At 48.4% G+C, this 15,968-nt stretch overlaps 1 protein-coding gene across 1 annotated transcript; it reads right to left on the bottom strand.

Moving 5' to 3' along the window:
• Positions 1-13,046: 13,046 nt before the first annotated feature.
• LOC119176642 (G-protein coupled receptor 83) lies at positions 13,047-14,453 on the bottom strand. The gene has a single exon (XM_037428001.2). It carries the CDS (start codon positions 14,338-14,340, stop codon positions 13,177-13,179), a length of 1,164 nt encoding a protein of 387 aa, XP_037283898.2. The 5' UTR covers positions 14,341-14,453; the 3' UTR covers positions 13,047-13,176.
• Positions 14,454-15,968: the final 1,515 nt, after the last annotated feature.

Genomic DNA, 15,968 nt, shown 5'->3' with positions numbered 1-15,968 from the left:
ACGTTTTGTTAAAGTACTTGCAAGTTTTTGATTTCTCCCAGAGTGACCATACGCCTTCCATTCCTCCATTTCGTATACGCCATAGGATAAATACACAAACAGCACAGCCAATCCGACAAAAACCGTACCGAGTATCGCCGTCCGAGCGCAAGATAATAGACAATCAAGTGCGTGAAATGCTCCAAAAGGGCATCATTCAAGAATCATCGAGCCCTTGGGCAGCTCCTGTGATCCTTGTGAAAAAGAAAGACGGTACCTGGAGATTTTGTGTCGACTATCGCCGTTTGAACTCCATCACGAAGAAAGACGTTTATCCTCTTCCACGAATTGATGACGCCTTGGACTGTCTCCATTCGGCGTCATACTTCTCGTCTATCGATTTACGTTCAGGCTACTGGCAGATTCCCATGCATCCAGCGGACAAGGAAAAGACTGCTTTCATAACTCCAGACGGACTTTATGAATTTAACGTGATGCCGTTTGGATTATGTAATGCTCCTGCCACATTCGAAAGGTTCATGGATACCATTCTGCGTGGCCTAAAATGGAACGTCTGTATGTGCTACCTAGATGACATCGTGATCTTTGGGCGCACATTTCGTGAGCACAACGAACGCGTGGACATTGTTCTGGAATGCATTAGAAACGCTGGCCTTGTTCTTAATTCGAAGAAGTGTCATTTCGGCGAGCGACAAACCTTAGTACTTGGGCACCTTGTGAACAAAGATGGGATCAGGCCTGACCCGAGCAAGACAGCAGCTGTGAAAGCGTGCAAACCACCTCGCTCAACGAAAGAGCTTCGCAGCTTCCTAGGCCTGTGCTCGTACTTTCGCCGATTTATTCCCGCATTCGCCGACGTTGCCTTCCCCTTGACCAGTCTGCTACGTCAAGGTACTAGCTTTGAATGGACACATGACTGTGAGACGTCTTTCAACCAACTCAAGTTCTTACTCACATCGCAGCCCATTCTCCGACACTTCGACCCTTCGGCGCCGACCGAAGTTCATACTGACGCCAGTGGCATTGGCATAGGTGCAGTTCTAGTACAACGACACAGTGGAAAGGAACATGTCATTGCGTATGCCAGCAGAACTTTAAGTAAACCAGAACGGAATTACACAGTGACTGAGCAAGAATGTTTGGCACTCGTCTTCGCTGTACAGCGATTCCGTTCATACCTGTACGGTCGTCCCTTCCAAGTGGTCACAGACCATCATTCCTTGTGCTGGCTTGTAAGCCTCCGAGACCCATCTGGCCGCCTGGCACGCTGGGCCCTCCGCTTGCAAGAGTATGACTTCACGGTGTCATACAAGAGTGGCAGGAAGCACGCTGACGCTGACTGCCTTTCGCGGATGCCGCTTACTACAACACTTTGCGATGCCGACAATTTCGATCACCTAATTGCGTCAGTGACTCCAGTATTCCCGGACAAGACCACCTTTGAAAATGAACAGCGGAAGGATGTCAGCTTGGAGCCATTATTTGCTGAAGCACGAGCGTCCACTTTGGCCGGACGCTTTTGCGTTCGTGAAGGATTACTTTACAAGAGGACCTTCTCGGCCACGGGTTCCCGCTTCTTGCTGGTGGTGCCGCACACACTCCGTTCCTCCATTCTGCGCGCCATGCACGACGACGCAACTTCGGGTCACCTGGGAATGACGCGAACACTCCTTCGTACACAGGAGCGATTTTACTGGCCACGCATGCGCCAGTCAGTTGAGCAGTACGTGGCCAGTTGCACTCAATGCCAGACGCACAAATCAGTCACGACTGCTCCGGCTGGACTTCTACAGCCTGTGACGCCTCCCAGCACTCCCTTTGAGCAAGTTGGCATTGACCTCGTGGGCCCTTTTCCACGCTCGGCAAAAGGCAACCGTTGGATTGTAGTGTGCGCCGATTACCTGACCCGCTACTGCGAAACGGCCGCCCTGCCATCTGCGACTGCTGGCGAAGTATCCTCCTTTCTCCTGCACTCTATCATACTGCGCCACGGACCTCCTCGCGTCATAATAAGCGACCGCGGCCGTCAGTTTACGGCAGACGTTGTTGAGGAACTGCTCCGTATGTGTGGCTCGGAACTTCGTCATTCGACACCTTACCATCCACAGACGAATGGCCTTACTGAACGAACGAACCGGACACTGGTGAATATGCTTTCAATGTACGTGGCGTCCAATCACAAGAACTGGGACGACGTCTTACCGTTCATCACGTATGCCTTCAACACTGCCCAACACGAAACCACCGGCCACAGCCCTTTCTTCCTTCTTTACGTTCGACCCCCTCGTTATACCCTGGACACTATCTTTTCGTTTTATGACAATGACGATCCTTCATTAGCTGAAACACTATGCCTTGCAGAAGAAACTCGGCGTCTTGCCCGCCTGCGTACTATAGCATCGCAAGACCGCTCAAAGCTCCGCTACGACAGCAAGCACCGCCACGTCACATATGAACCGGGAGACCTTGTAATGGTGTGGAAGCCTATCCGCAAGCGTGGCTTGTCCACAAAACTTCTCGCCCACTACACTGGCCCATTCGTTGTCCTTGAGCGCCTCAGTGCAGTAGATTATAAAATAGCACGACTGACAGCTAGTGGGAGACGATCAACCAAGACCGAGGTTACCCATGTGGCTCGCCTCAAAGCTTTTAGACTGCGGGACGATGCATGAAACGCGCGGTGCGCTTCGTCTGCGAAGGGGGAAATATTACGACGTGTATGTGCCGGATTGATAAGAGGGAATAGAAGTGTGGACTTGGGAAGAAGAAGATCTCTCGGCAGTTTTATCCGGTGCGGCCTCGCCATCCCAGCTTCCGTTCAATAAACCCCCGTACCCCTACTTCAGGCGTAACAATATATATATATATATATATATATATATATATATATATATATATATATATATATATATATATATATATATATATATATATATATATACATATATATGGGGGATAGCTGTCGTGGTAGCTCAGTGGTAGAGCATCGAACGCGTTATTCAAGGTCACGGGGTCGGATCCTGCCCACGTGAAGTGATCATTTCACACACTTTTCTTTCTTCACATTTACACTATAATTGGCCTAATAACTTCCCCTATACTATCCTTGGCATTAATGTCTGTTAGATCTCATAAATATTGTGTCTAAAACCCGAAAAATTGAGCTTTAAGTATAAACTTCTTTCCCATATATATATATATATATATATATATATATATATATATATATATATATATATATATATATATATATATATATATATATATATATATACGGAAGCGAAAAAGCACGACTAACGAGGAAACACTTTTATTAATCACATACGTTTCGGCTGGTGGGCCAGCCTTCGTCAGTGTGTCACATATATATATATATATATATATATATATATATATATATATATATATATATATATATATATATATATATATATATATATATATATATATATATATATATATATATATATATATATATTGTTGCGCATGCCTGGGAAAACAGCAAAGACAGGTGAACAGGCTGGCTGCCAGAAGCTGGAGGAAGAAAGAAGGCGACGACACTGCTATCATCAACCTGTTGGCAGCTCCGGCGCTTCTCTTCGCGACCAAAATAAACGGCCCCCTTCAGCCGTATACGTCCTGGTGCTCCTTGTGCGTAACAGATTGGTGAAGGTGCTGGGTAAGACAAACCCCACGACGGGAGCTTCACTTCCAGGACTTCGCCACAGCCGCCGCAGCCGCCGCCTTGCCGGACTCCTGCCTGCGCTGGTCGTAATGGCCCAAGATCAGTCCTCTAACGCTTCAAGGCCAACTACAGTGGGTTCCGTGCCCTACTACCGATCCCCACCAACCTTCGGAGGAAAATCGGGAGAATATGTGGACGCGTGGCTCGTCCAGTACAAGTGAGTCAGCAAGTCCAACGGTTGGGATGCCACCGCTCAGCTCGGTAATGTGGTCTTTTGCCTTACGGATACTGCGCTCGTGTGGTACGACAACCACGAGGACACACTGACGACGTGGGACGTTTTTGTTGCGGAGCTGAAAGCGTGTTTCGGCGACTCGAGTGTCAGGAAGAAGCAGGCTGAGCAGACATTGTCTCAACGCACGCAGCTTCCAGGTGAGACATGTACCACGTATATAGAGGATGTGCTGAAGCTCTGCAAGGTGGTCAATGATCAGATGTCAGAAGAAGACAAAGTAGGACATTTGCTGAAAGGCATAGCCAAAGATGTCTATAATTTTCTCATCAGAAAAGAGCACCTGAGCTCGGTGTCCGACGTGATTTGGCATTGCCGAACTTTCGAACAGCTGAAAATGCGCAAGATTGCTCCAAAGTTCAGCCGGCTCGCAAATGTTACAACGGTTGCCAGCATCGACACGAGCTCCTGCCGAGACCTGTCCTCGACGATTCGACAGATCGTTCACGAAGAACTTTTTCGCTATAGAGAACAGACACATTCAGCAGTCGATCACCATTCTATAAACGACCAACATTCGGTATACGTGCCACGTGAGGCTGTGCCTGCTCCGCCGCCTTCTACGATTCCTTGGCAATCGATGGTCAGTGCAGCAGCTGTTGAGTACAGCGCACCCCCACAACCAAGGAGAGCACCACGCTTGCCAGCTCCTCGCCATGACCGGCGCCCTCAGTGTCCGCCTTCTTCGCGACGCCCGGTCTATCCTTATGATATACGGGACGAACCAACCCACTACGCCAGGGAAGACGATGTTCGATTTATTGACGAACAAACAGAGTTTCGACCTCTCATGGTTTGCTACTGCTGTGGTGTCCCAGGACATATTTTGCGATTTTGCAACCGTCGACGTGTAACCACAGGGTATGGTCACCGACCACACTTTGCACGGCCTTCCGAACGACTTCGCGACGACCCGCGAGCAACGTAATATGGCCCACCACAACACACCACACGATCGTGTGAACGACCGCACTACGACCCAAGGGAAACACACCTGCTGCTTCGCGAAGACTACTGGACACGCAGCTTCCGGAACCACTCCCCTACATCTGACAGAAGCTTGACGCCTCCACCACCTCGTGTTCCTCGTTCTCCTTCACCACGGCGTCGCAACACGTCTCCTTTGCCACAGGAAAACTAGCAAGCGGGGTCCATGGAGGTGAGGTCGCCGGAGACGTGCTAATATCAGAAATACCTCCTGTGTTGATGCTCAAGAACAAAGTACGTGTTTTTGTTAACGATGTGCCTGTGATGGCTTTGGTGGGTACGGGAGCAACCATTTCTGTCATGAGTGCGTGTTTTAGAGATACCTTGGGACGGAATGTTTTATTTGGCGACAATTTACGGCGACAATTTACGGCAGATATAGTAGAAGAGCTGCTTCGATTGAATGAGTCCCGCCTTCGTCACTCGTTGCCATACCATCTGCAAACAAATGGGCTCACGGAGCGCACCAACCGAACAATTGTAAACATGCTCTCTATGTATGTGGCATCCGACCACAAGAACTGGGATGACGTGCTACCACATATAACGTACGCGTTCAACACCGCTAAGGACGAGACAACAGGCTATAGACCCTTTTTCTTGATGTACGCACGACCACCACGGCACACACTCGACACAGTTTTGCCATTCTTGGTGCATGAAAGCCTCTCAGTCACCGAAATTCTGTGCCTTGCAGGAGAGGCGAGTCGTATTGCTTGTCTACGCACTTTGGCATCACAGGAAAAATCGAAGGCACGCTGAACGTCCGCCACCGGCCTGTAACTTACCATCCAGGCGACTTAGTGTGGCTGTGGACTCTGGTACGAAGACGCGGGTTATGCCAAAAGTTCTTGGCCACATATGATGGACTGTTTGTTGTTCTCGACAAAATCACGGAAGTCACTTACACAATTGCTCGCCTCACAAGAAGTGGCAGAAGAGCCGCTAAAACCCAAGCAGTCTATGTCGTTCGACGGAAGTTATGCACACCCAGGTGAATCAATAACCTCGCCCGGCAGGCTTCGTCTGCGAGGGGAGGAATGTTGCGCATGTCTGGAAGAAAACGAAGATGGGTGAACAGGCTGGCTGCCCGAATCTGGAGGAAGAAAGAAGACGACGACACTGCGATCATCAATCTGTTGGCCTCTCCGGCGCTTCTCTTCGCGACCAAAATAAACGGCCCCCTTCAGCCGTATACATCCTGGTCCTCCTTGTGCGTAACAATATATATAGTGGATCATAACAATGGGATGACCGGCGCGTGAGGGGTAGACCGGGAAAGAAAACGACGAAGACAGTATTGTGTTGGATTGTGTTAGAGTGACTGGCTCTTGTACGTTACAACGTGTGTGTGTGCGTGTGCGTGTGCGTGTGTGTGTGTGTGTGTGTGTGTGCGTGTGCGTGTGTGCATGTGTGCGTGTGTGCGTGTGCGTGTGTGTGTGCGTGTGTGCGTGTGCGTGTGCGTGTGTGCGCGTGTGCGTGTGTGTGTGCGTGTGCGTGCGTGCGTGTGCGTGTGTGCGTGTGCGTGTGCGTGCGTGTGCGCGTGTGTGTGTGTGCGTGTGTGCGTGTGTGCGTGTGCGTGTGTGTGTGTGTGTGTGTGTGTGCGTGTGCGTGTGCGCGTGTGCGTGTGCGTGTGTGCATGGAGATCGTCGCGAACTTCAGTGACTACGTCACCGGTGAGGCGTTTAAATTTCACCTCACCTACAATATTCGAGAACGACGAGTCTTGGCAAGGATAAAAGAAGAAACGATAATCTGGTTTCTAGATTATAATGAAGATTCAATTAGAACACGCTTGTGCATTCGAACTCAGTCATCGCAGTCATAAGCAGCCTTCATGCATTCGAACACAGAGCATGAATTTACAATTCCCGGCTGGTAAAGTTAGTCATATGCTCACGGAAAGACCACGTGGTCGTTTTCTCAACCTTCCACCTGGTTACTCTTCTGCGCAAATATCACCAATGCTTAACTCTTCGCTGCATAAAAGAATTGAATCCACTATTGATGACCCAGATTTATTTATACTTCATGCCACATGCGTACTTTGCAAACTGACTTGGCATCACCTGTTATCAACATTACTGATAAACCTGATGAAGCACATCATAAAATCGTCGCCTTCACGAATGACGAGTTAGTAAATCCGCACGAAACCAAACAAGACAACGAATGTTCACAGAAGTCTCATTCGTTCAAATTATTCAGCTCAGCAGTTCCACAAAGACAGAAGCATTCACAATCAGCATCTTGTGAAGAAATGTCTTCTGCAGAAGCGCCTAGTGTTCATTAATCACAAGATCGAAGCAACGTGAATCCAGTATGTAACCTCACTGCTAACAATGCAAACAAAAAAACAGGTGCAACTTCTGATGACTCAAGTACTCTTCAGGCAACCACCAACAATGAACGGTTTATAACTACAGAAGATTCAAGTGCACAACCCTTCCCCCCATTGTTTTGCGCCGGAAACAGCTGCATCGGTTCGCGTCGTAGCAGCCTGCGGAGGACTTGCTAAGAATACTGGCACACCACGATTTATGTCACACCACAGGCAAGTCTACGAAACCAAGAAACTACAACATCATCGTGTACTTGAACATTGTCAACGACGAAAGGAAACTGCATCAAAACCACTCTTAAGGCTTAAATAGCATTGCAAAAAAGCACATCATCGTGGATACATTCTGAACCAAAGATCAAGATTGCGCCTTCGATCAAAACATCTGCGACATCGCTTTAAAGAAATCCAGAAATCCACAAAAACACCCCTTGTACTCGGTAGGAACAAAGCCAGCGCCCAATCAACCTCGATCAACGCGCTCGAAAGCTGTCTGCACGTCATGTGTATCACCCACGACGAGGAATTCAACGCCTACGGAATTCGAACTGTCGATCCTCCAAAGTGTTCGAACCTCGTCCATTTTTCACAACAACGCCAGCTGCGATTTCCACTATCTCCACTTCCAAAGCAATCTTGTGTTGTCCAGGACGCAACCACCAGCCTCGCCCGCAAGACCTCTTATGGCGAATTCCACTTGTCGAGTGGGAGCAAGTTTTCTTGCTCCGCCGCCAAGAATCTGCATTCCGCTGGTACATTAGAACGAGAAGCGCTGGCGCTGGTTTTTGGAGTTACTAAATTTCGGGATTATCTCTTTGGTCGAGAATTCGTCCTGGTTACCGACCACCAGTCACTTCTGGGACAGCTGCGACCCGACCGCCAGAAACCTGCCCATGCCGCAGCTCACATCCAACGGTGGTCCTTGTACCTGGGAGGTTACCGCTACAAGCTACAATATGCTCCAGGCAGGCAGCTATTGAATGCGGATGCGCTGAGCAGACTGCCACTACAGTGCACAGATCCCACAACGCATCCCGTACCTGAAGAGTACGTTTGTTTTTTTGTTTGTTTTTTGAAAAGCCTGGATGAAGTGACAGTCACAAGGCGCGAGCTTAAGGATCTAACCGCCGATGACTCAATCTTAGCTCGTTTAAAACGATACGTGTTGCACGGATGGCCGAAAGGCGCAGGATGGCTTGACCCTTCCTTATATTTCCTTTTGCTGATCGTCAGTTGGAGCTATCTCTGGCACACGAACTTGTCTCTTGCGGACATTGTGTCGTTTTACCTGTCGCAGCACGGAAGTGTTTGTCACAATTACTGAATGAGATGCACCAAGGCTCTTCGGCAATGAAAACAGTGGCGCGATATTGTTTTGGTGGCCTGGAATGGGCCGTGACATGGAGTTAATGGCAGCGAAATGTAGCAGTTGCATTCGAAATTTGCCTATGCCTCCAGCGGTCCCGCCTTTAAACTGGCCGAAAACACAATAAAGATGGTCGCGGGTGCACGTCGACTTTGCTGGGTCAATGGAAGGCAAAATTATTTTCGTGGCAGTCGATTCTCACAAGAAAAGGATAGAAGTGGTGCCACTGAACCATGCTACTTCGGCAACCACCATTAATTGCCTGCGTGACATGTTTAGCCGTTTCGGGGTGCCAAGAACCCTGGTGTCCGACAATGAAACTCAGTTCGCCAGTAACGAGTTTGCCATTTTTGTTGACAGAAACATTACACACCTAATAACCGCCCCTTTTCATCGGCAGTCAAATGGCGCGGCGGAGAGGGCAGTCAGGAGGATCGAGGACGGACAGCGCAAGGTGAAAGGCGGGATGCTCGAGCATAACCTCGCTCGTTTGCTGCTCAATTACAGGAGCACTCAGCAGAAAACCGCAAAGTCTCCAGCTGAAATGTTGCTGGGGTACCAGATACGGTCACTACTGGACACCTACTCTCCTGCGTCGGCGGGGCCCAATGCAAACGAAGAAAGTGACGAGTTGTTGCCCCCAGTGAACTGTGATGTGCACGTGCGCAACTACGGGCCCAATGGTAAATGGATACCAGGGAGAGTAACAGCCCCATCGGGCGGGCGGATGATCACAGTGGAAACTCTGCAAGCAAGCGTTCGGCGGCACATCGATCAAGTTCATCCTCGTATGGCATCTCCGCAAGGCGAACCACCTTGCACCAACCCAGACACTAACAGCAAATACCCTGACCGCAACGCCCCTCAGCCTGCAGCTATTCGCAAGCCGCGGAAGCTTCGCCTCGGGAGGTGCTTCCAGACGTCGACCAGCATGCGCCGGCTGCTGTCCCAACGCCCGCTCCACCCGGGACAGATCAACAAACCACACAAACCCTCCGTCGCTCCACAAGAGTACGCAAGGCCGTTCTTCGTTATTAAGAAAGGAAGAAATGTTGTAAATCAAACTACGGCTTCATGCGCGAACTGTCATTGCGCATGCGCCAGGCTTTATTGTATTCGTTCTTACCTTTCCCTTTCCACTTTTGCTTATATACATGCGTGCAATGAACGCTTTCTGAGTTGTTCCCGGCTGACACGGAATCGTCAACGTCACCGTTCTTTCAAAGCGGCGTCAGACTGACGCCGCCATGCAACATACATAATATCATAAACAATCAGAGGCTTTCCCCTGTATACACACCCAAGACCTTTGTTTAGAAGGAGCAGTTTTATTGATAACAATACGTGGATTTTACGTGATTGATTGATATGTGGGGTTTAACGTCCCAAAACCACTATATGATTATGAGAGACGCCGTAGTGGAGGGCTCCGGAAATTTAGACCACCTGGGGTTCTTTAACGTGCACCCAAATCTGAGCACACGGGCCTACAACATTTCCGCCTCCATCGTAAATGCAGCCGCCGCAGCCGGGATTCGAACCCGCGCCCTGCGGGTCAGCAGCCGAGTACCTTAGCCCCTAGACCACCACGGCGGGGCTGGATTTTACGTGGGTTTAGTATACAGTAAGAGGTATCGAGATCGATGACTGCATTTGGCCCTCCTGTTAATGGTATATTGTGATAATGCACAATTTTTGAAGCAACAGTAGTTCTCTTCGCAAGTATGAATAATACTAAACACGTTTGCAGTGGAACAGTAAAGAAACATACAAACGGAAAACAAAATATACGCAATGAAACAAAAAATGAAGCCATGAATAAATCTAAACACGTTTGCAGTATAGCTGTGCAAAAAATACAAAAGCATAATATAATGCGGAAAATATGCACATTGGAACAAAATAAAGCGATAAAAACAGTATTTGTAAGCATGTGTACTTACTAGCACTCGTATTTCTCGAAATGTCTCGTATATATTCCACATTTACAGAACCACTGTACCGCGGGTGTTGTGCAGGAGAGCAAACTACATTGTGCGAAGTTCCACAGACGTGTGGTGCTATGTTCGAAAACGTTAATGTAGGGTATGCGTATGCTGAATGACCAGCAAATGGACATATCGTTCGGCTTCGGTTTCCAACGAGTTTTCGTTCCAAAGTCCTTTGCAATTTCGCAGCTTCGAATGGCCTTGTTAATCGTTCACAAACATTCACAGATCTGTGCACTTATGGGCGAGCGCAATTGATAGTGTTTCTCCTATTTTCACCAATTATTTATTAATTTACTTTACTTTCCTAAGAACCTCTCACGGTAGTTACATAGGGGCGGATTACATCACAAAAAAATCGTAACTTTATCATAAAATAGCACTTGCTGTGATGGTCGAAATGCAGATCATAAGATTGATGCAATCGCAATAGCAATTCCAGGTCTCTAGATGCTCTGAAAAAAAAAAACGAAGAAAAAAACGTAGCAACTGCATTAGCGCCTGTATGGTCACGAGCGGCTCGTAATACATGGCTAGTTCGATGGGCTCTGTAAGCAGTAGGGTGATGTAAGGCTTGGGATTAGGTGGAAAATAAAGACTCATGCAATAAAAATAGAGATGCTGGCAGATTCGCGTAGGAAAAGCAGAAGAGACGAAACGAGTATACTTTTTTAAGGCTGAAATGCTCATGTTATGGGATTGTAAACAATGGGTGAATCTTAGTGCATGCTTTTAAACGGATTCAAAGCCGTTGTGTGACCGATATCGAAAATATAAGCCCGTCTTCATAAAAACGTCTTACGTTAACAAAGTTTGCTGGAACTCGCTTCAGCCAATCGTGAATCTGGGCTCGCCGTTACAGAAGCTTGTTGGTGAATGGCGAAGAAACATTTACAAAAGAGAAGCTTTGCGATTTCAGCTTCTCGCTTTTAAAGGGGACCTGCAACACTGTTCGAGTATGGTCAGAAAACGCTGCTGATCGGTAGTCCAGGCTCCCGAGAACACGTGGCACAAATGGTATAGCACAGCACGTGGCCTGAAATTTACAATACTCAAAGTGAGTTACAAAATCTCCTTCTCTTCTCTCAACAAATGACACTAAAGACTCAAAAATCACTGCGTCACAGGCCAAGTATCAGCCATCGGATGTTTTGAGCATGGCACGCTCGCACGTTACAGGGGCCGCCGCGGGGGGCATCGACTTGTCCTTTGGTGCGCGCGCGAGCACCCTGAAAAGCCGCGCATTCCAAGAAAAAACAGAGTTCTCAATGTCACGAGGAGCGCTGACTTACTTTCGTCGGCCGTGCCATCCCTCCGTGCTCAGCTTCCAGTGCTTTCGTCGGGACGAGAGAAGAGAAAAAACGTGCGTCAAATCTTCGTAGCTCCACTCTATCTGTACCAGCGGGTTCTAAACATTTTTGCGGCAGTGAACTTGTAAATCAATAAGCTCCTTCAGTGAATTCATTCTATGGCTACTTGGATAAGTGCTGGAAGGCCTCTTTTTAACCTTAATTCACCCCTCACGGTCAACCCCTATCGTTACAATGTGATGTTTCGACCCGATGTTACCAACCGTATAATGCTGGGTGTCGATTCTTACACCTCGAGGTGGAAATTAGCGGTACCAAACTTGTTTCTATAGATAAAAACGTACGATTGCGTATATTGTGGATGCTCCCATCTCGATGGTGGGTTGTACTCCAGCTGCCAGAAGGGAGGCAGAAAGCACTCCACTCGGAGCAGCGGGACTTTACTACAGTCTAATAATAGGTGTTCATGCCAAAACTACGATATGAATATGAGGAACACTGTTGGGTAGGGCTCCAGAAATTTCGACCACCTGGGGTTCTTCAAGGTACACCTACATCTAAATATCTAAATTGCGACCGCCATGGCTGGCATCGAACTCACGCCCCCCGGGTCAGCAGGCGAGCACCAGTGATCACTGTACCATGCACATTTAAGGAATAGTTTTGCAGTGATAACATGTTGCAGTGATATCCGCTTACAGTCACTATGGGAGGCATTGGTGAGTCCTGGCTGTGCACATTAAAGGTGTATAATTTTTTTTCTCGGACAGTGCGCGCTCTTACCTTGATGCAGAATTTGTGCTTGAATGTGGTGTGATTCCTCTGCGCAATGCAGTGAAGCGGAAACTTCATGGGTCATCGCCGTTGCTATATTGCGTTTTTAAAACCAGGTCAGCTATTACAGTTATCACATAAAACACATTCCTCAAAAGGTTTAATCATTTCTACATTCACAGGTTTCATAAGCTGGCTGCAGATGATATTGAATATGTCGGCTTCTCAATACCTCGAGCTATATCCTTTCATTCGAATGGGAATATATCACTTCCAGTCACAAATATAACACGATAAACATAATTTCGCTTCGAAACAAGGTTATTGTTTTATTTGACTTATACATAACACTGTTTTGCTGACCTCTTGGTATGCCATCATTTATATACAAAATTGTATTCTCCAGCACAATATTGAAGGGGGCCGTCGGTGGTCAAACCGATGTGGTCTTGTCGGTGGAGCCCATGAATGTGCTTCGCAGAGTGGAGCTACGCTTGGCTGAGTGACATCGGCTGGAAGCTGGTTTCATGAGTGATTTATGTGGGTGCCTGCGAAAAGTGCAGTGCAACAGGCAAGTGAGGCAGGCCAGCGCACCTTGGCGGAATTTCTCATTCAGCCAGCAGTAGATGAACGGGTTGTAGCAGACGCTACTCATGGCCAGCCAGTGGAAGAAAATGAAGAGGTTCGAGTTGTGGCGGTCGGGCCCGTCGGTAGCGCGGAAGTGGGCCACGAGGTGGTACACGTTCAAGGGCAGCCAGCAAACGGCGAAGCACGTCACTACTAGCACGAGCATCTTAAGTGACTTGCGCTTGGAGCGTGTGTACCAGGCCTGCTGTTCGCGCGTGAGGGCGCCGAGCGCTTGGCGCGACCACAGCGTGTAGCTGACGCGGCTGTACATGAGTGCGGTGAGCGTCAATGGCAAAGCGTACTGCGTGAGGAAAGTGGCCAGCGTTAGCCACTTGCGAAACTCTGCCGGGGGTGGCGGATACTGCACCTGGCAGCGCACCAGTGGTCGGTAGGTGAACAGTGACACGACGCGGTTAAACACGGCATGCGGCAACGATAGGAAGCCGGCCAGCGTCCAGATGCCCGCGATGGCCCGGTGGCTCGGGCAGAGGCGCTTCAGACGCAGTGGGTAGACGATCACGCTGTAGCGGTCGCACGCGATCCACGCCATACTAAGCGTCGACACGTACACGAACGTCACCTGCATGAATGGCACGAGGTAACACAGCGCTTCCCCGAATGGCCAGTTGTCGAGCAAGAACCGCGATGCGCTCAGCGGAATGGTCAGCGTGGTCATGAGCAGGTCGGACACTGCGAGGTTGGCGATGAGCACGTTTGTCTTTGTGCGCATTTTCCGCGAGCAGAACACCACGTGACACACGAGTGTGTTGCCAAACACCGACACGAGCACAACGAGGCCGTAAAGCAAAATGACGATCAGGTCGCGCGGTTGTCGTAGCAGCGGCCGCGCCTCGAGGGACAAGTTGCGCAGCAGTGAGCACAGAGCGCTCAGGTTGGCTTTCAGGTCTGCATCACCGCACGGATCCTCGGAAAAGGGCCACGTGCCGTTGGCGAAGGACGCGCCGTCCATGTCACTGACTACTAGTTGGTCCTCAGCCAGCCATTCCAACTTAGCGTCGCAGTGGTCTCAGGCCCATGTGCCTGCACATGTACATGTACTCTGTGTGAATCGCGCTACAATAGAATAAGAAGACAGCCACATTCGTCAAGTATATACATTAGCTCAAGCTCCGCGCTAATCTTGAGGAAAACAATGGGTAATACGACAGAATGGTTCATATAAAGTGGTGTCGGTCAACCAGAGTAGCTATAATATGCAATTGCGATCATGAATGATCTTTAGGAACAAATAGCTGCAAATTATGTACCTAATGGCTCTTCAAGAAATGCTTCATAGTGGCCCTGCTTTGAGCTAGAAATGCTTTACCAACGAAAAATTTTGTAGTGATCAATTTTCAAAAATAATGCATTTTTTTGGCGAAATACAAATGCATGACGCATGTAGCTCTGTGTACGTCCTACATTTACCCTCAGTCTGAGTTTGCCCAGTTGATTTGCCAAGATGATTTAGGCTCAGAAGCCCATATACATCTTAACGCTTCAGATAAATCGTGTGCTCGGCTCGCACAGGCCAAAACATTTCTATCAGTATGTACATTGCTACTTGAATGGACCTGCAAGTTGACGAATGAGAATAAACCTTAGAGTGTATTCGAATACCCTCTCTGAAAACTCTTATAATAATAATTTCTAGAGTTTTATGGGCCAAAACCACGATATGATTATGAGGCACGCTCAGGACCACGTTGGGTTTTTGAAGGGAACCGAGAACTGTCCAGGACATGAAATGGGAAGACTTCACTGCTTGCCCACTGATTGTGCGTCGCATTGACTGAAACCAACCCTGTTTGTTTTTTTTCTTTCAGTGAGAGGTGGATTTATATTTCTACTTATTCAACAAAAATTGCGAAAAATGACTTGTGGCACCTCTGGTGGCAAAACAATAGACGATCCGATGTACCTGGTCACGTTGCCGTTGATTGCTTAACGTGGTCGATGACATTTTGGTTAGTATTTAAACATTGTTGGTTTCTTTATATAAAAGATACTACTCTGTGCAAATGTAGCTGTAGGCCGGCGTTAGTAGTACGCCCTAAATAGGCGCTGCCTTTGCAAGAGCGAATTGATGTCATGCTCGTTAGCACTTTTTGAGCGACTTTTCAGCGTGCTCATGCAACCGTGCGCGCAGTTTCCAGGTGGCTAAAATTTTGTGTCGACATAGCTAACTACACTTCGTCTCAATTACGACGTGCCCAACTATACGCGGCACGGCCATGCATATGCGTAGTGACTACAGTGTAGCAGTGATGTTTTTGGTGGCTTGGATTCGCTCATGTACTGAGCGTAACGACGCCGGGACAAGCCGCCCATTGCACAGGCGCAAGCAACCTTGGGCGCGGGCTCACTCAATGCGGTATAAATCGAGCGAAGGTACATAACGCCACGTCATCTCATTGTAACAGGTGTAAATTTTCAAAATAGTTGAAAAGCTCCAAATAGAGTTGGTTATACATAGTCATAGGAACTCCTGCGAAAGCAGAACGACGACAGCTTTCACAAATCGTGAGGAGGGCTGACAGCATCGCTATCAATTCTCAGCGTTACTGAAGAAAACGTGCAACTGTGTTTACAGCCTTC

This window comes from Rhipicephalus microplus, chromosome X, assembly GCF_043290135.1.
Source record: "Rhipicephalus microplus isolate Deutch F79 chromosome X, USDA_Rmic, whole genome shotgun sequence".
Lineage (NCBI taxonomy): Eukaryota > Metazoa > Arthropoda > Arachnida > Ixodida > Ixodidae > Rhipicephalus > Rhipicephalus microplus.
Note: the sequence above shows the minus strand (reverse complement) of the source record. Positions and strands in the feature narration are given on the sequence as shown.

Excerpts from the sequence above, each read along its gene's own strand:
- LOC119176642 (XM_037428001.2), bottom strand. The coding sequence starts at position 14,340 with ATGGACGGCGCGTCCTTCGCCAACGGCACGTGGCCCTTTTCCGAGGAT.